Source organism: Electrona antarctica, assembly GCF_951216825.1.
Source record: "Electrona antarctica genome assembly, chromosome: 12".
Taxonomy (NCBI): Eukaryota; Metazoa; Chordata; class Actinopteri; order Myctophiformes; family Myctophidae; genus Electrona; species Electrona antarctica.
In genome coordinates this window covers 25993961-26016343 of record NC_136793.1, presented here as the reverse complement: position 1 = coordinate 26016343, position 22383 = coordinate 25993961, and the positions used below count along the sequence as shown (strand labels likewise).

At 43.4% G+C, this 22383-nt stretch overlaps 1 protein-coding gene across 2 annotated transcripts; it reads left to right on the top strand.

Moving 5' to 3' along the window:
- The first annotated feature begins 773 nt into the window (after positions 1 to 773).
- Positions 774 to 21968, top strand: ercc6l2 (excision repair cross-complementation group 6-like 2). Of its 2 annotated transcripts, none has more exons than XM_079517122.1 (21): positions 774 to 1108; positions 1220 to 1278; positions 1408 to 1814; positions 2184 to 2300; positions 3386 to 3579; positions 3997 to 4090; positions 4207 to 4274; positions 4444 to 4651; positions 4748 to 4888; positions 7982 to 8098; positions 8283 to 8402; positions 8486 to 8557; positions 9944 to 10089; positions 10301 to 10396; positions 10603 to 10702; positions 11486 to 11638; positions 12800 to 12889; positions 16779 to 17706; positions 17856 to 18025; positions 18463 to 18641; positions 20072 to 21968. In XM_079517122.1, exons 2-21 carry the CDS (start codon positions 1254 to 1256, stop codon positions 21192 to 21194), a joined length of 4548 nt encoding a protein of 1515 aa, XP_079373248.1. In that variant the 5' UTR covers positions 774 to 1108; positions 1220 to 1253; the 3' UTR covers positions 21195 to 21968. The 2 variants fall into 2 exon arrangements, with proteins under 2 accessions (XP_079373248.1, XP_079373249.1); XM_079517123.1 differs by lacking the exon at positions 774 to 1108 and having other exon boundaries at positions 1221 to 1278; positions 1408 to 1523; positions 1631 to 1814.
- Positions 21969 to 22383: the final 415 nt, after the last annotated feature.

Here is a 22383-nt window from a genome sequence, read left to right as displayed (position 1 = left end):
ATACGGTAGACAATATTTTAGGCCAATAAAAAAAACTATATACCACATTTCCCACCCCACAACCCCGGCTGCCGGACTAAGAGCTGCACAGATAATCTGGGATATCACATGAGCAGAGCCACACTAAATGCAATATCTTTGCAATAAATGGTTAATGGTCAATCTGAGCTGAAGAGTCTTAATGAAATAGGATATAATTCGGTCTCATATAGGCTACGCATAATTTCAGAATTCTGAAATTACCCTGAATGTATGCTACCGGTAGTTAAATTATTTATACTAGTGGAATTATAATTGTTAGTCAGTAGCAGTAGGTCAGTTAGCAGTAGGGTAGGGGCCAGAGTATAGGTAGGGGCACTAAGATTGTGAGGTACTCCTCCTCGAGTTAGAACAAAACACAAAATACCTCATTTGTATTTTTGAGCGGCGCTAGCCCCTTTGCACAGCTTTGTGTGCGTCTGTTTGTCTGTCGAGCACGGCATGTGCTCAGCTGATTGGCTGAGCATGGAATTTGATGTATGATGATAAGAGTGCCGCTCACTTCACACGAGTGTGATTTTTTTATTTACAAAGTTTTGTTTCAGTCAGGTACAGGCTAAATAGGCTTAGGACACGTTTGATGAACCAAACTTAATCCATATTTACTGTTGATTACAGGCGTACGTACTATACACACGGTGCATTTATAGTTAGAAGATTGGGATTAGCTAATTTTGTGAGGAACCAAAACTATAGCCTACTGTTTGTTTTATTATTAAACAACAAATAAACAATAAAACTAAAAAATCTTCTGAATTTAAAGCAGCACTTTCTATAAAACTGAGAGAATGCTTAAAAATATACGATACTCTATAGGGATAAGGGTACGGTTATTCTTAATAAAATGTACTTACAATTATTAGCCAGGTGAATTTATTTTATTTTACAGCAAAGGCATATGTTTGGAAAGTGCGAGTCTTGTTGTAAAATAGATAAACATCGACCACTTACCACACGCCGTGCTGTTGTTGTCAACCAGAGTCAGTGCGTTTTGGATAAAGAAGGAGGCTATATCTACAACTTTCTCCCTGAACACAAATAACTAAACTACCTCAGTCTTTTATTCAAGGTAATTAACGGAGATAACATAATAGATATTCGTATAAACCTCTCTATGCAGACTTCTGGTCTAAGGTTAGCTAAGCGTGCTAAAGCTAACTTTACATCCACACTTCCACAGGCTCAGCTTGAAGAGAAGAGCGCAATGCTTCTTGATGGCTTCTTCAGCTGATGACAATGGTGTGAAATGTATTTGACATTTCAAATTACTCGAGCTACTTCCTCTTTATCTGTATCTCTTTACGTCAATATAGGACAGAATACTAAATTACAAGTTTACAAACATTTTTACATCATGTCTTTTAACAGTATGGCACGAAGGTGACAGATGCCTGGCTCCTAGCTCTAGAGATGGAAACCTGAGAGAAGCCACAATCCAGAGACTTTTCTCTACATCTGATGACAACGATACCACTGCATCTGTGGTATTCGCTGATGCAGAGAAAGGGGAGAGGGAGGAGGTGCCTATCTCAAAACTAAAGACAATAGGTTCTAATATTAACTTGACAGAGGAGAAACCTTTTTTCCCCAGCAGTTTCAGACACCATGGGACCTGTGAGCCCTTGGTTATGTCTCAAGGGGAAGAGGTCCCATACACCATCAACAGATACCTCAGGGATTACCAGAGAGATGGCATCAGATTCATTTATAACAACTACACCCGATCCAGAGGGTGTATCCTGGGGGATGACATGGGTCTGGGGAAGACTGTGCAGGTACAAACAAGCCTTTCTCCAAAAAAGTATGTTGCTATATCAGTGGTGCACTGGTGCTCAAACGTTTTTGTGTCAAGGAACCACCAAATTATATCCCCTGACCCCCCCACCCCAGAAGCAGAGATTTGAGTTAAAAATGTTCGCTTTAAAATAATATATATTCAAAGATTTGCACATATTTTCAAGATTTTTCTAAAATAGATAAATCTACAAGCTTGTAGCGCAGCATGAAATATATTTGGCTATATTGAATAGCCAAAGTTTAAAACGATGCTTTTTAGCTCGAATCTAAAATGACACGGATACTTTCCCGGTTTTAATGTGTTAATATCTGTTTGTTTGTTTGTCCGTTTGTCTTTTTCTTCTTAGGTCATTGGTTTCCTTGCTTCTGTGTTGCACAAAACGGGGACATGGAAGGACATTGAAAACAATAGGCCTCAGTTTCTATTGACTCAGATGCCCCCCCAGCAAAGTAAACCTAAAAAAGTAGGTGTCATATACTGCACTGCAGTATGAAAGTGATAACAGAATCACAGGGTGAATTATTACGGGGAAAACATGCTTAGCCTTTACTATAGTATAGGGGGAGGGCATAGTGATGCGTTCGGTAGGATTTTGGTTTATTTGGGTGCCATCTTGCTGCCTACATGTAGGCTAGTAAGTAAGTAAGTAGTAGGATGCTAGGCTACTTGACTGCCAGTCTGTAGTTCGTAAGTAACGCTGGTGTGTGTATACTGTCACTGCAGTACACCATCTCTGGATCGACGGTGGTATTATTATTATTCGGGTGTTCTGATCTGATAGCCTCCTCCCCTCCCCTCACGTCAAAACAGTTCTTAATGTTTACATCTTACTTGACGAGAAGACATGTGGACATATCCTTATGGAACCAGGGAGAGGGGAAAACACCACGAGAGTGACGAGTGACGAGTGATCAGTCAAACATGTGTTCTCTCCGCAGTAAATAAATAATCTGTCTCTATGTGATCTGACCATTTATTATTTTGATTACACTGTCATGCTCGTTTGAGGACAGGTAGAGAGCAGAGCATACATGTGTTTGGGAATGTTGCTGAAGGTTATGATATTTTGTCAGCTGACACCCAAATCAAAGAAACCATACAGCGTGTATTTAATTATTTGATATCTCCGACAGTCAACGCACTGCAAGGCTACAATGGAAGCATCATTCTGACGGCCCGCGGTGGAATGGACAAGTTAGGGTATAAACTAACAGGGCAGACCCATTACTGTTGTGGATCAAGGTTATGCACTGGCCCTATATATATATATATATATATATATATATATATATATATATATATACTGTGAATTGGGCTATATATACTATATAGGCTAATATATTCCCTAATTGTCATTGTACAGTATGAGACACACATAAAATGCATGCGCTGCTCTGCCCCATTTCTCCTTGGTAATTTTATGTTTGCATTTGATATTTATTTGAACCATTATAGCAACTTCACTTTAGGGCAGTAATAGAATATGTATAGGCTATGTCTTGCCAGCCAACATGAATTGTGCACATATATCTGTGTAAATGTGTCCAGGTATTCCTGATCGTAGCCCCACTGTCGGTGCTTTATAACTGGAAGGATGAGCTTGAAACGTGGGGTCACTTCCGGAGTGTGGTTGTCCACGGGCTGAGAAAAGAGGAGGAGCTGACTCGTGTCAAGAATGGACGCTCTGAGATCGCCCTCACCACCTATGAGACCCTCCGCCTCTCTCTGGACCAGTTCAATAGGTAGGCCTAAAACACTGACACACACACAGAAATACGTAAACACACACAATGTGGCATTTAACACCCACAGGGCATGCACAGACGCAGATTTATGTATTTTCGTTCCGGGCCGGGGAGAAAAAATACGTTTTTCCAGGCGAGAACACAAACGACGCACTAACCTTAGTGCACAGTAAAAAAAGATAAAGGATTTTTTGCATTGGCTATTCAAATATAGCAGATCTACAAGCACGTCACCCTGTGCCATGCTCTGAGCTTGTACATATACTTTTTTTTCTTGAAAGTGTGAGAACTACTGATAGAAGGCATTTGTAGAATCAGCCTCGGGTCTTAATGGGTTACTCATTTTTACAAGTCAATGGTTAATGTTACTTATTTCCAGTTTGTAACAGAAAGTTACATTTATGTTCCTTGCAGCATAGTCTGGTCTGCTGTGATTGTGGATGAGGCCCACAAGATAAAGAACCCCAAATCCCAGATCACCCAGGCCATGAAGGAGCTGAGATGCCAGGTCAGAGTTTTACAGTATGCTGCCACAGTTGGGATTCATTTGCTTTTGCTTTTAGTAATATTATTCATAATTTGTATCTAGATAAGCATTGTGTTTTTACTATTTTACCATTTTAGATCAGAATCGGTCTCACCGGCACCATCTTACAGAATAGCCTTGAGGAACTCTGGTGTGTCATGGATTGGTACGTGTACATAAATTAATTTAATTCAGCAGCTCACTATGAAGGCACATTTATTTAGCTTACTGATGAGTGATGATGTGGTGTGTACTGTGTGGTGTAATCTCCACTTTTGTTTGTCAGTTTCCTACTAATCTAAATGTTAAACATGTCTCTTATATATTCTATTTAGGGCAATACCGAGTTGTCTCGGCAGCTTGGGTAATTTCAAGAACAAGGTTTCATATCCAATTGAGCAGGGACAGAGACACAGTGCAACCAAGCGCACCCTAGCAACAGCACGGAAGGCTGTCCGAGCCCTGGCAAAGAAGATTTCCCATTGGTTCCTCAGAAGGACCAAAGCTCTCATCAAAGATCAGCTCCCGAAGAAGGACGACAGGGTACGACAAACTGACACAAGCTCATCACAGTAGTATTTACAGTATTCTAAAACCCATTCTCTTGAGTAGCTACTGTGTTGTGTGTTTTTTTGCTAGATGGTGTATTGTTCTCTGACAGACTTCCAAGAGACAGTGTATAAGACAGTCTTGGAAAGTGAAGATGTCACACTACTGCTGCGTTCCGGAGAAAAGTGTGACTGTCAGAGTGGATATAGTCGACAGAGCTGCTGCTATAAGGTTAGTTTTATAAGGTTAGTTTACTTCTGCGTTTCTGTTGAAATAAAGAATCTAGGTGATGGTACAGTATGTACAATAAATTATTATTTTTTTAATGCTGCAGCATATTTGAAAATGAAAACGTTTATGATAGTAAAGAGGTCAGATATGTCATGTTCTAGGCACTGGGAGGCAGACTGGAGCCCAAAGTTTGATGGAATGTATTTAAGTAAAAGAAAGCCGAAAGGACAAGCGTATGAATAAATACTAAACACTAACTTTGAATTATTGCAACTATTGTCAAACAATCGGTTCATAATAATAAATATAGCTGCAAGCAGCGATAAGGCGGGACTAAGCAATAAGCCCTTTTATGCTGCTCAACAGTGCCACTTTAGGTCACCCAGCGGTATTTCAGATGTTCGTACCCCAAACATACAGACAGACAGACAGACGAGGCATGAGTGAGGCATGAGTTATGCCTGGTCAAAGTACCTGTTATCGCTGCTTGCAGCTATATTTTTTTGTACAAATTGTCAGGTACAAACTTCTCTTCAACTGGGATTTCAGATAATGGTCAATAGATTGTGTGTAGAACATTTCATGCAAATTGCTAAAAAATCCCGGCAGAAAATCTGGTTTAAGCTTTTTTCTTTTAACTGCTCAAAATGGTGGGAAAACTGAGGGCGGACTACTGGTCAAAGTGACAGATGTGTTCCCCATGAGTCAAGGCACATGTGGAAACAAGTGCCATGACTTTTGGCCAAACGAGACATGAGTTATGCCTGTTCAAAGTTTTAATTTAAAAATAATTGATAGCGCCCCCCTTTGGCCAATTGGAGTAAGACTGGTTTCAGTGCTATTTGGCATGACCCTCTACCATACTGTAAAGTTTCATAAGCATATGACGCTGCATGTATGTAAAGAAGAATTTTCATAAAACAGCTATTTTCATTGGCTCATGAAAACTTCATGTTTTCACTTAAATTTCTTTTTACTTCTGAATGGCGGGTGATCTAAGGGTCAGAGGTAAAAAATAAGAACACACTACTTGTTCGGCATGAGGAGACACATGTGTGTATCGAAGTTTCATTGCCGACGGTCAAACGTTTCATGAGCTATGCATGGTCAAAGTTTGCATTTTCAATTGAGTGAGGTTGTGGGCTTCGCATCGCATCCTCACCGTTTGGCATGGCCCTCTACCATATTGCCAAGTTTCACGAAAACCGATTGCACTGTTCAGCCAGAACTGCTATTTTAGGTGGAAGAAGAAGAAGAAAAAGAAAAAAAACAGACAAAAACTAGAAAAAGTGCCCTTCTGGGCACAGGTCTCCACCAGGAGGATAGGACTGTGTGAGATGTTTGGCAAACTTTTTAGGATTAATATAAACATGTTTTTGAGGCATTTTGTTCCAAAAAGGTGTTTTGCAAAAATCAACCTGTTGGTGGCGCTATAACAGGCCAATGTGAAAAGGGTGGGATATATTCCTCAGCCTAGTAAGAAAATGTGTGAAAGATTTCACGTAAATTGCATGCTGCGTTCATGATTTGAGGCTTTTGTTGAAAACAGGGCAATCTTGCAAACTGTGAAAGCCAATTATAGCCAATTAGGATGGAATATGAAATATCGGACAGATCCGACTTGAGCACATGACCATAGAGATACTGTGTAACGATTTGTGAGATTTTTGGACAGAATCTGGAGGAGTAATATCAAAAAATGTGTTTTACAAAAGTCGGCCTTCTGGTGGCGCTATAAAAGGCAGATGCGGAAAATGCAGGTCAACAGTTTGTCCTTGGCCTCTAGGGAGTGTGCATGCAACGTTTCACGCAGATCGGTGCAGTTTTAGGTAAAAAATGTGAAAAGCTGCCTCATGGTGGCGCTATAACAGGCCGTTCTGGAAAATGTGGGGCAGAGGTTCATCGTTGGCATCCAGGGAGTGTGTGTGCAAAGTTTGGCATCGACCGGGTTAACGGTGCCGGAGATTAGCTGTACACAGACGGACGGAAGGAAGGACGGACGGACGGACGGACACACACACGGACGGAGTGCAAAACATACTCTCTCCCCATGCCTTCGGCCTGGTGGAGACAACAATAACTGTTAACTAGAAAAAGTGCCCTTCTGGGCACAGGTCTCCACCAGGAGGATAGGACTGTGTGAGATGTTTGGCAAAATGTTTAGGAGTAATATAAACATGTTTGCCTTTGATGGCAATTGGATGATTTGAGGCATTTTGTTCCAAAAATGTGTTTTGCAGAAATCAACCTGTTGGTGGCGCTATAACAGGCCAATGTGAAAAGGGTGGGATATATTCCTCAGCCTAGTAAGAAAATGTGTTAAAGATTTCACGTAAATTGTTTGCTGCGTTCATGATTTGAGGCTTTTGTTCAAAACGGGGCAATCTTGCAAACTGTGAAAGCCAATTATAGCCAATTAGGATGGAATATGAAATATCGGACAGATCCGACTTGAGCACATGACCATAGAGATACTGTGTAACGATTTGTGAGATTTTTGGACAGAATCTGGAGGAGTAATATAAAAAAATGTGTTTTACAAAAGTCGGCCTCCTGGTGGCGCTATAAAAGGCAGATGCGGAAAATGCAGGTCAAAGGTTTGTCCTTGGCCTCTAGGGAGTGTGCATGCAATGTTTCACGCAGATCGGTGAAGTTTTAGGTAAAACATGTGAAAAGCTGCCTCATGGTGGCGCTATAACAGGCCGTTCTGGAAAATGCGGGGCAGAGGTTCATCGTTGGCATCCAGGGAGTGTGTGTGCAAAGTTTGGCATCGACCGGGTTAACGGTGCCGGAGATTAGCTGTACACAGACGGACGGAAGGAAGGACGGACAGACGGACACACACACACACGGACGGACGGACACACACACACACGGACGGAGTGCAAAACATACTCTCTCCCCATGCCTTCGGCCTGGTGGAGACAATAATCATACCTTGTTTTCTGATCTCTTTTCTAAATGTGCACTGCTACACGCTATCATTGGACAGAGATCTGTTTTTGTAACAGTACTTACAGGAGGAAAAACTCCTATACCTGTGGACTAGGCCTGAGTTAAACTATGGCTTTGGCTTTCTTCCTCTTATTGCAGACAAACTCACAGGGTATGGAAATGAAGAAGCTCTACTTTGGTTACTTGGCCATGCTGAGGAAGGTAGCCAACCATGCAGCACTGCTCCAGTCCACTGCAGGCACCAGCGAGCAACAGGTAGTAACATGCCCTACAACTGATATTGTATAATAGATCATGACCACTCTCTCAAGTGTTAGGCGACACTAAATCTTCACATGGCTTACCGAGCAGATTGCACAATGTGCTCCAGACTTAACTTCCCACTGTGGTTTGGGATTCGATTTTTTGATTTGATTTGAGGTTTTCTTTTCTTTTCCAGAAAAAGTTAGTCGGTGCCGTTTGTGAAAAGGTTTTCCAGAAGTTTCCAGACTTTGTACAGAGGCGCAAAGACGAAGCGTTCGAGGCCATGTCAGACCCCATGTACAGTGGGAAAATGAAGGTGTGTGTATGTTAGTTACACAATCACCCACCTGGTGCAGGACGAGTACAATTTGTGTTAACCTCTCCATGCTTCCTCTTCAGGTTCTGCAAAAGTTGCTGAAATATTACACGCAGAGGAGAGATAAAGTTCTTCTTTTCTCCCTTTCCACTAAGGTGAGTGGGTGTATCTTCATGCAGCATACTGGTACATGGATGTGTGTGTGAGTGAGAAAGAGAGTGAGAACTAGAAAAAGTGCCCTTCTGGGCACAGGTCTCCACCAGGAGGATAGGACTGTGTGAGATGTTTGGCAAAATGTTTAGGAGTAATATAAACATGTTTGTTTTTTGCAACAATGTTCTTTTGTTGAGGAAATGCAGAGCCAGATCACTCATAGCATCTCTGAGGATAGAATTCTGGATGAGCAGGACATGTGCAGCATTTTGAACAAAACGGGCCACTCCTGAAAACTTTGGAAGGCAATGTTAGCCAATCAGTGTAGAATGTGAGAAATCCAACAGACTGTCTTGTTCACATGACTACAGAGATCATGTGTACCGATTTGCGTGAGATTTGGATGAAATCTGTGCGACTAACATAAGCAATGTGTTTTGCAGAAATGGGCCTCATGGTGGCGCTATAACTGGTAGATGTGGAGGGATGCAGAGACAATGTTTTTCCATGGCCTCTAGGGAGTGCGCATACATATGTTGTATACAGATCGATGCAGTTATAGCTAAAAACAGGAATTGGCCTGTTATAGCGCCACCATGAGGCTGATTTGGAAAAGAATGAGTGAGTGGCATGTCGGCCTAGTGGAAATGTGCGTGTATAATTTCATGGAAATTGCACACTGTGTTTGTGATTTGTGACATTTTGTTCGAAACGGACCATTCATGTGAGCTTTGGAAGCCAATCTTAGCCAATCAGGATGGAAGATGGGAAATGGTGCAGATCCGTGTTGATCACATGACTATGAAGATAGTGTATACCGAATTGTGTGATGTATGGATAAAATGTGTACGAGTAATCTACAGAAATGTGTTTTGCCTAAATCGGCCTCATGGTGGCGCTATAACAGGCCATTGAAGAATATTTGGGGCAGAGGTTCGTTGTTGGCATCCAGGGAGTGTTTGTGCAAACATTGGCATGGATCGGGCCAACGGTTCCGGAGATTAGCTGATAACGGACGGACGGAAGGAAGGAAGGAAGGACGGACACACACACACACACACACACACGGACGGAGTGCAAAACTCCATCCAAGCGCACCGCAGCTCAGAGCATGCGCAGTGGGTTTAATGGTAAATCACCTTTTTATGGCAGCCATTAAGGGACAAAACACTAATCTAGTCATTATGAAAGACAGATGTCTACAAAAAATAAAAATATTTTTTGAGCGATCAAAATACGTGACGGTCGGAGCTGCGGTTGGCTCGGGAGGGAGTTATGTAAGAATTCACTGGAAGTCTCCTTTAATGACATATTCAGAATATACAGTTATTATAATGACTACAGTGTGTATATATATAAAGATGATGGGTGTGTGTTTGAATTTCCAGCTATTGGATGTGCTGGAGAGCTACTGTATGGCCGAAGGACTGGACTACAGCCGATTGGATGGCACCACCAACGCCAGAGAAAGAATCAAGATCGTCAAAGAGTTCAACAGCAGCCCTCTGACCAGCCTCTGTCTGGTTTCTACCATGTTAGTCTACCTGTCAACCACAACATTTAACTGAATATGTTCTGCTAAATTCATTGTTACTAAAGCTTGATTTATGCTTCGTAGCATGCCGATCTACATTCTCACGACACGTGAGCTTGTAGATGGTGTGCTATATTCGGTGAATGACACCGGTGCGCAACAAAGTATAAGTCAGACTTAATAGTGTCCAATGTTTCATTTCCATTCTCAGGGCGGGTGGTCTTGGTCTTAATTTTGTCGGTGCCAATGTGGTGGTGCTGTTTGACCCCAGTTGGAATCCCGCTAATGACCTGCAGGCTATTGACAGGTACAGTAGTTTATCAGTCGTGTCAAGGCAGATCTTCTGCATTTCATGCTTATTTTGTATCTTGTTCACACTGAGAACGAGTGCCATAGACGGTAGGTTAGCCTGGCCAGTAATGCTGATTTGATCTACATCACATGACAATGTATTTCACCTTTGTACTCGGCACGGCGCACATGATGCCACATGATGCCATTTTGTCTCGTCAGGGCATATCGTATTGGCCAGTGCAGGGATGTGAGTGTGCTTCGGCTGATCTCACTGGGGACCGTGGAGGAGGTGATGTACCTCCGACAAGTTTACAAACAGGTACAGTACTGGGCTGTTAACCCTGCATTCACAGACACAGCCATGCTCTCAACCACTTGAACACTAGCATATTCTGTTTCAAATATCTTTATTGTGAAGCACAGGATAAAGTCATACAATTTCAATTCAAACACTATTGCTTTCCTATTTTCCTTTTTGAGTGGTGCAGCCGCTCCACTGCGTAGCTATGTGTGTCCCTGCTGGCTGTGTCCCTGGTTGGCTGGCTGGCTGGCTGGGTCCGAGCACGGAAGTAGCGTTTTTTCCCCCACCAAGTGTCACTGTTGCACGCATGCATGCATGCACAGTACAGTACAGTACAGTACAGTACAGTACAGTACAGTACAGTACAGTACAGTACAGTACAGTACAGTACAGTACAGTACAGTACAGCACCACTCAGTTCAGATGGGTCTGATTTTTCAAAAACAAACAGACAGACACACAAAATACGGGTACAATGAAATTAATACACACAAGGTCAAAATGAACACTAGCCTATTCTAACCATGTCATAATAGGTGAACATTTGGCAAAATATCAGCTCTACATGTTCACATTCTGAGCTTGTGGATCAGCTATTTTCAGCAAAGACATTTGGTGGAGCCAGAGGACTCCTGTCAACCAAGTATACCTCTCATGTCTCACCCAATGTGAATGCACCTCAACAACCAGGAAATGAAGAGAATCTGGAACTTCTTGACAATCTGTGTAGATGTTTATCAATTAGCCTATGGCAATTACTTTAGTTTATAGCTAATTACTGTCCCTTCTTTGTCATCCTAGCAACTAGACTCTTCAGTGGTGGGCAGGCAGAGTGCCCGGCGTTACTTTGATGCGGTCCAAGGGATCGATGGCCATAAGGGGGAGCTGTTTGGGATAAAGAACCTCTTCAGACTGCAGACCCGGGGAACCTGCCTCACACGCACTATACTTGAGGTCAGATTTCCAACCAGATCCAGATTTTCTTTCTTTAAGTTTAAGCTTTAAGCTTGACATTTCTGTGCAAACACAGAAACACGCACGCACGCACGCACGCACGCACGCACGCACGCACGCACACAGATAAGCGTTTTCAACGGCCTGTAGCAGGCGCTGTGATACTCGCGGTCGGGTTTTTCCACCACCGACCGAGAGAGCAACAACCGGTCAAGACACCACACACAGCAGTTTGTCACTGTAACATTACGGATATTTGTCACTGTAACATTATGGATATTTGGCGCTTCAAAGTAAGTGTTACGCGCGATAAAACCCTGGCAGTACGGTATTAATTAATGGCGGCGGATTAAGAGTTAAGAAGACATGGCCAATGCATTTCCGGGGGTCCCCAGCCAAAAACATTGAGAACCCCTGGTCTATATTAAAGTAAGATTGTAATGGAAATGGCAGTAATTATAGCAAGGAGACAAAGAGATACCCAAAATATGTTCTACAGCAGTGGGTCTCAAAGTGGGGCCTCAGGGTTTCTTAGGGGGTTCTAAATAGACCCTTTCAAATCTGTAACTGACAGAATACTGTTCAAATGAAACCAAATGAATTGTAAAAGTTTTAGAACCACTGGTCTACAGATAAACAGTCATGCAATGATTACTGGAAGAAATCAAAGACATCCTTGAATGTATCACAATGTTTCCAATTCCATCCTGCTGCCATAGTGCATTATATCAGAGGATAATTTCATGCAGATTGCGAGCACAAATTGTGCGCTGCACCTTTCATGTACGTAAATCTGGCTCAAGCTTAATTTATACTCTGTCACAGGAGTAGGACACGTTGTGAGATTGTAGATTGACTCCTCATCAAGCGTCTGTACCGTTGTATGATGGAGTATAAATCAGCTTTTAAAGTCTTAACCACATCCATCCTGACATCCCTATTTCGGGAACACTTTCGACATTTTAAATTAGCTTTGCTCCCTCTTCACAAATAGTGAAAATAGCAATTGCGAGCTTGTAAATGGTCTATTTTTGCTATTTATCATGCAACAAAGTGTATAGGGCTTAAATGGTTATGGGTCACAAAGGAAGGAAGAGAAAAATACCCGTGATTGTGCTGATGTTAGGTTGCAGGGCTCACACAGGTTTTTCTTCTTCACAGCGAGAGGGGCGAGTGGAAGCGGGCGTAATGATGACTTCCTGCACACACATGGACGACGAAGAGGGGGAGGAGAGGAAGGGGGTTGTTGGCGTGAGTAACTCTTGACGTTCTCAGAGACCCAGAACACAGGGCACTCGTCTTTCCCATCCCTCATTCCCTCTCATTTCCCAGGCGGCCCGCACATCCCTCCATTCCCACGTGAAAAATGGTTCTGAACCTCACACATGGGCCTTCCTGTCTGTCAGTCAACCGACCCACTCTCCTTCTCTCCCTATACCTCTCTCTCTCTCTCTCTCTCTCTCTCTCTGTCTGATGCTGTGTCTAACAGCTGGCCATAATTACCTAGTGTCCTAATGGAGGGAGCAGACCACACTGAAGCCTATCTTGTGCTGTTCAGCTGTTTATTTACACAGCAATGCCCCTTATCATCCCGTGACAGTTCCCAGCCAAGGCTCTTTGCTCTGCACAGCACACGGCCCTCTTTATGGGACTTTCTAACCACTGTGGCCGTTCAGAGATATACTGTAGGACCATACAACGTGCACCAGGGCTTCATAGCACATCCTTGCTGTCGGGGAGGAAAACGTGTACGTCCAAAACAGCTACTTTTCTGAAAACGTGTTCCAATGAATCCACTGTAGTTATTATTTTGTTCACAAGCTCTTTTCATTGGTTAAGGTTCATCTTTTAGGTTTCATGTTTGAGAAAGTAAATGATGAGTGTTATTTAATTTATTTATTCATTTTCATTTGCTGTTTATTTTGTTTTAGAGATCTTAGCTATTTTTGAGAGGGTGCAGGGGTAGCTAAATATGTATTTTATTTTACAACATTTTACGGCGATTTCTTTATTATTAATTACTATAGTCCTACTAGACCCCAGGAAATTACATCTGGCCACAAAAGATCATGGGATCTATTGAATGTGAAGGGGGAGGAGTCACCTGGGGGAAGATGTGATTTGCCATGGCGTTTTAACTTTATTAACACAATCAGCTCCAGGATTTCTTTCAAAATAGAAGCTCGGGTGCCGGGAAGATATGGCCACTTGTACTCTGTAAGCCCCCCCTTCCGTTCCGGACAAAAACCGGGAGACATATATTTGCTTGCTTACCTCGCTAAGATTACGATAAAGTCGCTGATGATCGCTCGCTTCATATTTTGAACGAGAGGCATGTTGAAGTCAGAAATGAAGAGCTTAGTATATCCATCTGGTCAAAACCACGGAGAGCTCCTTAGATTTCTTTGTGAACGGTAAACAGGGAAGTGAACGACAAGTTCGACAACGCACATGCGTGAAAGAGCGTATGGTGCAGAAGGAGAGGCCAACTAAAAATAAAAAAAGGAAATACATTCAGAATATTTTTCTCTTGTTTGATATCAATGATATCAAACAAGAGATTGGATTAGTTATGACGTTCCCACACGTCGTACAGTGGAAATGGGTTAATAAAGTACCTTGGTTTTATAGCCACCCTCCTCATTTTTTTTTTACTTTTTTGAGTGCTCGGATTTTTCTTCAGCATTTTAGCCCCTTTGATCTTTGAAGCACCAGCCGTACTTTTTAAACTTTTCTGCACCTTGAGTCCAGTGAGCAGCGAGCACCTACTTGATTTTACTTTTTTAATGACTTCATTCAATTTATGGAGCTCATCATTTGAATGAATTCGATAAAGGTCAAGTGGGCACCTTGGACATCTGGGCACCTCTGTAATATTATTTCGTCCAAAATGTTAAGTGAAATATTTGAAAAATGGTCTTAAGTAATGTGAAGTATACATCATGTGAACATGCATGATACATTATTATTATCCTTCAACTTATTGTTTATGCCCCAAAATGACTGGATGTACGGGTTTTGTAGCATTTTGTAGCAATTGTAGAAAAATAAATATTATACCTTAATTGTCAAATGTTTAAGCATGTAATGATCATGTGTACTTTCTTTTACTTAAGACCATTTTTATATTATGGTAAGTTTAATTGATCATATCTTGTAATAGTGTCTCTGCCAGGCGATTAAACACTGTCTTGCATGCATATATAAACAGTTTTGTAACACGGCAGGGAGACAGATCTCAGTGGTGCTTGTGCAACTTGACGCATGCAATAAAGATACAAGTATAATCTGACTCTGATTATAAACCACTTGAACCCCAGCTTCTACATTCTGGGGGGAACATAAAACAAAAATCTGCTCACAACGCGTCACAGCATGACGCACTGTGAGCTCATATTAGTAGACTTGAACTGTTTTCTCAATTTACAGCCCTACATCTACATAAACGTTCAGATTTCAAATATACCACCCCAGGGCTACGGATGTTACAATTCTCCTCGCCGGGTATAAGCACCTTTAACGTAAAAATTAAATAAACATTTAATCCGATCAGTGGTCATTTTTTTCTCCACCATATGCTTTCAACTAAGCGCCCCTATCGGTTGGTAGGTGTACTGCATTCTGATACATTATAACTGAATAAATGTGAACAATGGCTGAATCGTCTCGTATATCTTAATAATAATAAGTCAACTTTCTGAGGGCGAGTGAATGATTGAGTTCCAGATGTCCTTCTGATGGATTTTTCTTTGCTGTCAATAATATTTCTATCGTCCAACAAATCGCTCAACCCCCCCCCCCCCCCAGGCTACAACCGGATGTGACCGGATGGGTGTTCCTGTCTATCTTCTCTCCATGTGTATCTATGGCAGTGGATCTCAAACCTTTTCATGTCAAGGACCCCCAAATTGACACTGGTTAGCCCCCCCATTTGAAGAGATATGCCAGGGACCCCCATGAGAGAAGATTGTTATGCTTCTACCAGTGATTTTCAAGCATTTCAAGGGATGAGTTCGACCCATACGGGACCATTTGGTTCCTAACTATCATTTAGCTGGGGCCCTTAAGGACCCCTGGGGTTCCTGGACCCCACTTTGAGAACCAATGATCTATGTGTGGTTCCCAAACTGTGGTGCGTGCACCCCTTGTGGTGCGCGAGCGCCTTCTAGGGGGTGCGTGGCATGAAAAGGCTAATGATAGTGCTATGGTTTTATTTTAAATATATTAACATATTATGGCAAGTATATGCAGAATATAGCAAATTATGTGGATATATAGGAAATATATGTCTATAAAACGTATGCAATTTTTTATTTCCATGTGAGGGTAAGCAGTAAGCTAGGTCGGGAGGTGACGGGGTGCACGGCCCAAAAGAGTTTTGAGAACCGCTGATCTATGGCATCCCCCTAGTATCCCCCTTCACATTCAGTAGATCCCGTGATCCTTTGTGGCCAAATGTTATTTCATGGGGTCTAGTAGGACCATAGTAAATAATAATAAAGAAATCGCAGTAAAAAATAATAAAAAAAAGACGATAAAAGAAGATGACATATTTAGCCTCTTGTTCTAATGCCCAAAAATAGCTAAAATCACAAACGAAAGAAAGCAGCAAATGAAAACAAAGTTAAACTTTAGCTCAAAAAAACAAAGTTATCCTTTAGCTGCTAAAGGATAACTTTGTTTTTTTGAGCTAAAGTTTAGCTCACAAGAGATTAAATATGGAGATACAAGGTTCCTTCCCAAAGACGCACACACACAGATAGATACTGTCTCTCTCTTCCATACACGCACGCATGTATGCACGCACAGCACACTATTATGGAAAGAGTCATCTGGTTGGCAAATTTTGTGAACTTAGCATGACTGTTGGTGGTCGTCCTCATAAAGGTCCATTCACATAAATAGTATTGCATGTCTGTTACAGTGCAGCGTATTGTTTTTCTCACATTACATCATCTCTGTGGAGCATGTGTCATGTTTATGTTTATTATGATTTATGGCTTCAGGTATCTGGCAGGTTTCCTACAGAGGACTATCAGATGCGCATGCGCATGAGACTGCTGTCATTTTTTATTTCATTGCAGTATTTGAGGGAAGTACTTTTCTGTGAGAGTGACTTGATGTTACTATTCCGTCACAGGAAAATGCCCCCAAACTGAATGATGAAGCAGCCAAGGAGAACAGGGATGCATCAGCGACTGCCAGAGGGGTGCTGGACTTCAGCAGTGGGAGTGAGGATGAGGAGGAGTGGGGGGCTAGGAGGAAGGCCCTGCGCCACGATGGGGTGGATGAGACAGGGGCCACAAACGACTCCACAGATCCCGACCGACTGAGTCTCCTCCAGCATGGGTTCTCCAGACTGCTTCAGAGGGTTGTGGTGAAGCCTGGCTCAGGGCTGGGGGACAGCAGTCACAGCGAGGGCGAGTCTGGGGGAAAGAGCGACTCGGAGGATGACCTGAAAGTTGCGGGGAGCTCAGAGAAGAAAGACAGCCCCTCGCCTAGGGGTCCCCAAGGTAGAGGTGGACCCTCTCCATCGGATGAGAGGGACAACGGCAGGAGAGAGAAATCTGGCCTGAATGATGTGATGAAGACAAAGAACAGAATAGCGGCTGAAGGAAATGATGGAGATTCGAGTTCAGACGAAGCAAAAGCTACCACGGCCAAAACGTTACACAGAGCACATCACGAGGCTTGTCACTCCGACGAGTCGGATGACTTGGAATTGTGTTCGGCTACTCGACCCAAGATGGCAAGATGGGGAGACAAAGGTGGCATGGCCCAGTCCCGGTCCAAACACTCTGAACACATAGAGTCATTCACTTCCTCAGATGAAGAACATACTCGTATTAAGAGACCTATACGAGGCCATGTTACAACAACCAAACAGAAAACGGAAACACACAGCACTGGAGCGTTGACAGATGGACAAAGACGACAGACATGTGGTCATGAAGTAGCAGCAAGGACAGACGGGGTAGGTCCTCCTGAGAGACCCAGAGCTGTCTCATTCACAGGACTGAAGTCTCAGACATCCAAAGGAATGGAAGCGACCATTGACAATGTGCTAGGTCAGATTCTCTGTCTGTCTGTCTGTCTGTCTGTCTGTCTGTCTGTCTGTCTGTCTGTCTGTCTGTCTGTCTGTCTGTCTGTCTGTCTGTCTGTCTGTCTTAAATTGTAGTAGTATCTATCTTAAATTGTACATTTGTTTTATTTATAGGTGGGGTACAGGGGGTGGTATATACTCACTCTAACCAGCGCGTAGTGGGCGGAAGCAAGGCGGAGGAGCGAATCAGCAGGGCTGCACTGCGAGACGTGTTTAAACACAACATGTACTCTCAGCTCCCAGCCAATCTTCTTCTTGGCCCAGAGGAGGTCGATTTCCCATTGGTAGTGGTCTAGTATAGTTTTTATAATTATATTGCCCCAAATCTAAAATATGTTGTGGCTTCTATCACTTCTTCTCACATGACAAGAATTCTGTGATGATTGGATTAACCCCATGAGTGCATATATGGGAATATGGTTCCAGAATTGCAGATACATTTTTATTATAGAAAGAAAACACATATTTTTAACTAAATGTAAAAAAAAGTATCTTGGATTGATCAATGCAATTCTGGAATAGGCCAAATCAAACATATATATATTACATTTTTGATTACCGGTAATTTGACAATTAAATTCCTGTAATTAAACAATAAAAACAATGATTGGGCATGAATGTGTAGTCCTGCAATGTAGTTCCCTTTTACATTTTAACTTGCTTGACCAGTAATTGAATAGCCTCAAGCTCTGACTATGGTTACATCTGAACTGGCTTTCAGAGTCCAGAGTCTGATGAGAGTCCTCCAGACTCTCCGCCCCACCCTGCTGTTGTCCAAGAGCAGCTGGCAGCTACAGAGAGGCCTGGCACGGACCACCCAGTCACCTTCACCAAAAAGACCATCCGCCGCCACAGAGACACAACCTTCATCATTGGACAGACTCCCCGAGCCATATGCAGGTACGGAGAGGAGAGGGGGAAAAGTGAATGTACTGTATGTATGCAGGAGAAATTACACGAGGACAATGAGAGAACAAATGGAGGATTTAATAGAGGTGCTTGGAGAGACAAGCCTGCAGATAAGCGAGTATAGACCAGAGGAGAAGAGCAGGGAATGACTGTGGATAGTGTGAAGTGCGGGCGGAGAATGCAGTTGGCGAGATGAGGACAGGAGGGCTGGGAAGAGGAGAAGGAATTCCTGGCAGCGAGGGGGAAGTAGGCCAAATCTCACCACAGTCACAGTGTTGAGCGCCCCCGCCTGGGCTTGAGGGGATGTCTGTGCGTGTCGGTACGTACTGTATGTGTGCAAGCGTGTGTTTGGAGAGAGAGAAAGAGAGACCGAGAAAGAGAGGGAGACCACCTCTGAGCTCTCCCTCCCACCTATTTCCCAGCATCACGCCAAAGATTACCCAGTTGTATTCAGGACTTTTCCCCTCCCCGAACCACAGCCCTCCTGAGACCCCCTCCCCACACACACACGGACAGCCAGAGGCCTTCCAAACCCACATACGCGCAGACACATCCTTACACGCATGCACACATAATGTACACACACTTGCCTCTGTCTTGTTGCGTCACTCTCGCATATCCCTCAACACACACACACACACACACACACACACACACACACACACACACACACACACACACACACACACACACACACACACACACATCCCTGTGGCACCAATCTCACTCCCCTGGGGAAGACTTGTCTTTGCTCAGGGTCTCGGTAGGGAGTGAAAACATACACTGGTTATATTGATATCCCTTCCCCCCCTCAATTAACTCTGTCGTTAAATGATTTAAATCTGCATGCGCAGCGGTTTTTACTGCCGTTTGCTTTTATTTATTGTTTTTCCAATGAAAGCCACAAATGGTAGCAACACCTCGTAATGCCGCTGCGCCACTGGTGGCTTTGAAGTATTTCTGTCCCAGAGTCTGGTTAGACCAAACATTTTTAATGACTGACTGGGAGCTTTTTTGGGGGGGGGGGGGGGGGCTCATACTGTATGTCTGTCTGGATAATGTGGATATTAGCCTGCATATGTAGGGAACTATTCATCTGAGGCTGAGCCTGATGGAACCACAGAATATATGATTAATGGTACAGGCCTTCAGCTACTGTACTGTTGCCGTTTCAAGTAACGCAGCACTTTTTTCCTGTGGTTCTCTTAAGTAGCTTATGTTCACATATGGCAGATGTAATCCTATGTTAACTATGGGTTTCACAGCACAGACAGCTTCAATGGATGTTAGAAGGTGTATGTGGGCATTTCGTGAGTTCTGCCTCAAGCGTTCTTGCATCCGACATTGTGTGTATGAAATGTGTGTGCATTTCTTTATGCACGTGCAAATATGCTTAATACTCTTGCATGTGCTTCATGCAGGCAGCAACTGGGGGAAATGTCTGAAAAGTTCCAGTCACCTTCAATCCGTAAATTTGCAGAAGAGGTTCTGAGAAGCAGCTCGGCCCAGAGGTTGACCTGGCTACAACAGTACTACACCTCGCTGGACCACCCTGAACTGGCCAACGTGGTCAGAAAGCACTTCCCAGAACCTGAGACGGCCACCGCACAACCCCCCTCCTCATCCTCATCCACATCCAAACATATGGCCGCAAAAGCCGGTATAGAATCTCACTCTCGATCGAGAACTGCACAGAAGTCTGGTCCACGACGCCAGAAAAAGCCCAGAACCTCATGCAGAAATATTGAAGAACCCCAGATTGATGTTCCAAACCCTCAGTTAGAGGAGCGGGAGGAGATGGCCAGAGAACACAAGAGGATAAAGAGGGCTAGTGTTTCCACTTGTGGAGCCTTCACAGCTACTGCTGCTATTGATGGTGGTGGTCTTGACTCAGACGTGGCCAGCAGCCGTGGTATGGGGCCCGGGAACAAGGCTGCTGCTGCTGCTTTCCTGGACCACAGAGACACAGATACCCCTTCTTCTCCGGATGTCAGCCATGGTCAGCCCGCCACATCATCCAAACCCACAGCGCAGGGAAGGGAGCGAGAGCTGAGGCCCTCTGCTAGGACCAGTGAAGCTGCAAAGATTCACTCACCATCTTCTCCCAGCGATGTTCCGTCCACATCCAAGGGTCACCTTGGATGCCTCCTCACAGATCTAATAGGAGACACCTCCATTCTGGATGACTTGTTTAGATCTAAACACAAGGCTGCGCAACCCCCTAAAACGCCCCCTGCCTCAGCAAACCTAAGCAGTACTGACAGTTCAGCGGTTGTACGCCCGCCGTCCACTTCCATCTCACACACACCACCAGCACTCATGGCCACTTTGCCCTCCCAGAGGTCAAAGAGCAGCCGCAAAGACTTCTGGGACATCCTGAACGAGGGAAATGAGGAGAGCATAAACAGGCTGACAGACCCGTCGGAGGTGGAGAGGGTCTGCGTTCGTAATACCAAGCTCACGGCTGGGAGGACAGGAACAGGAGAGGATGGAGAGAGAGCTGGACTCTGGAAGACCAACGATAAGTTCCTGTGGAAGAGATGATACACAAGAGAGACAAGGGAGATTTTCTTACGGCTCTATTTCTCCCTTTTTAATTTAGACTAGAGTAACCAATTTTACCCCTTTTTCCCCTGTAGATACATTATGCCAATTCTGTCAACTGTCATTTTGCAGTGACAATTATCACCCTTGCTGTCTGGCTTCCCTCACCCAAACACGTGCCAATTTTGTTCGTATAGACACTCTCCCAGGCTGGATGCACGCAGGTGGATTCAAACCCACTCTGCGGTGGTACGCAGGTACCCCGAGCTCTGTGGCTCTACTTGCATTTTATGGCGGTTTTCATTATTGAGTGGTGTAAACCACTCCTACAACTGGCTTTGTTTGTGCAGAAAAAATGAGCATGGTTGCTATGTTCACCCTGTTCACCCGGGTGTGATTTCATTACGTCAGACATGATTTCATTACGTCAGACAGGCTATATTACACCACTCAGTTCACACGGGTGTGATTATTTTTTATTATGAACAGCACATTTGGAACCATTTTAAATGGATGTTTTAGGGCACGCCTGTTGTTTTTTGTATTTTAGTTCCTTATCCACTTGAACCCTAGTGTCCCTATTCTGTGCATGTGATAATAAATAGGGACGGTTATATTCAGTGAAGAGATTTGGTGTAGACTAGGGAAAACATTTGTGGGACCAATCGGGTTTAAGTGGTTATGGGTCATGTCAAGGTCAAGCTTAAAGTGCTGCAGGTTCACTGCTTACTGACGTGGATTATGTTTACTCAAATAAATTACTGTATTATAGTTTTCACCTGGCATCACTCCTATTGCCTCATCATGCCTATTGCGTACACAACTGAGTAGTCCACCCATGGCTTTGGTATATTTTTGGATGTACCACACAATGCCATGTGAGAGGTTTGGTGGGGGGAAAATAATACATTTTCCCAAATCTGGAAATATTGACAGTCTATATTAAGAAAGATAGGCATTCGAACCGTATCAAAAGTTTAAACCCAAATTATGGCGTCAGAAAAGCCGAAGGTATATTGAAAATTACACTACATTTTCTGTACTGTCTTCTAAAGTCATGAACTCATTCTTACCAGGGCTGATGCAAGCAGGGAGGGCTGTTCAAGTGCGTGAGTGCTCATGCCGTTGCGTGCATGTGTAATATACATTCAGTATTGTTATGCAGAACTATTAGTCTGATATGATATTA

Excerpts from the sequence above, each read along its gene's own strand:
- ercc6l2 (XM_079517122.1), top strand. The coding sequence starts at position 1,254 with ATGGCTTCTTCAGCTGATGACAATG. Across the intron at positions 1,279-1,407 it reads TTCTTCAGCTGATGACAATG|TATGGCACGAAGGTGACAGA; the intron begins GTGTGAAATGTA and ends GTCTTTTAACAG. Across the intron at positions 4,091-4,206 it reads TGAAGGAGCTGAGATGCCAG|ATCAGAATCGGTCTCACCGG; the intron begins GTCAGAGTTTTA and ends TTACCATTTTAG.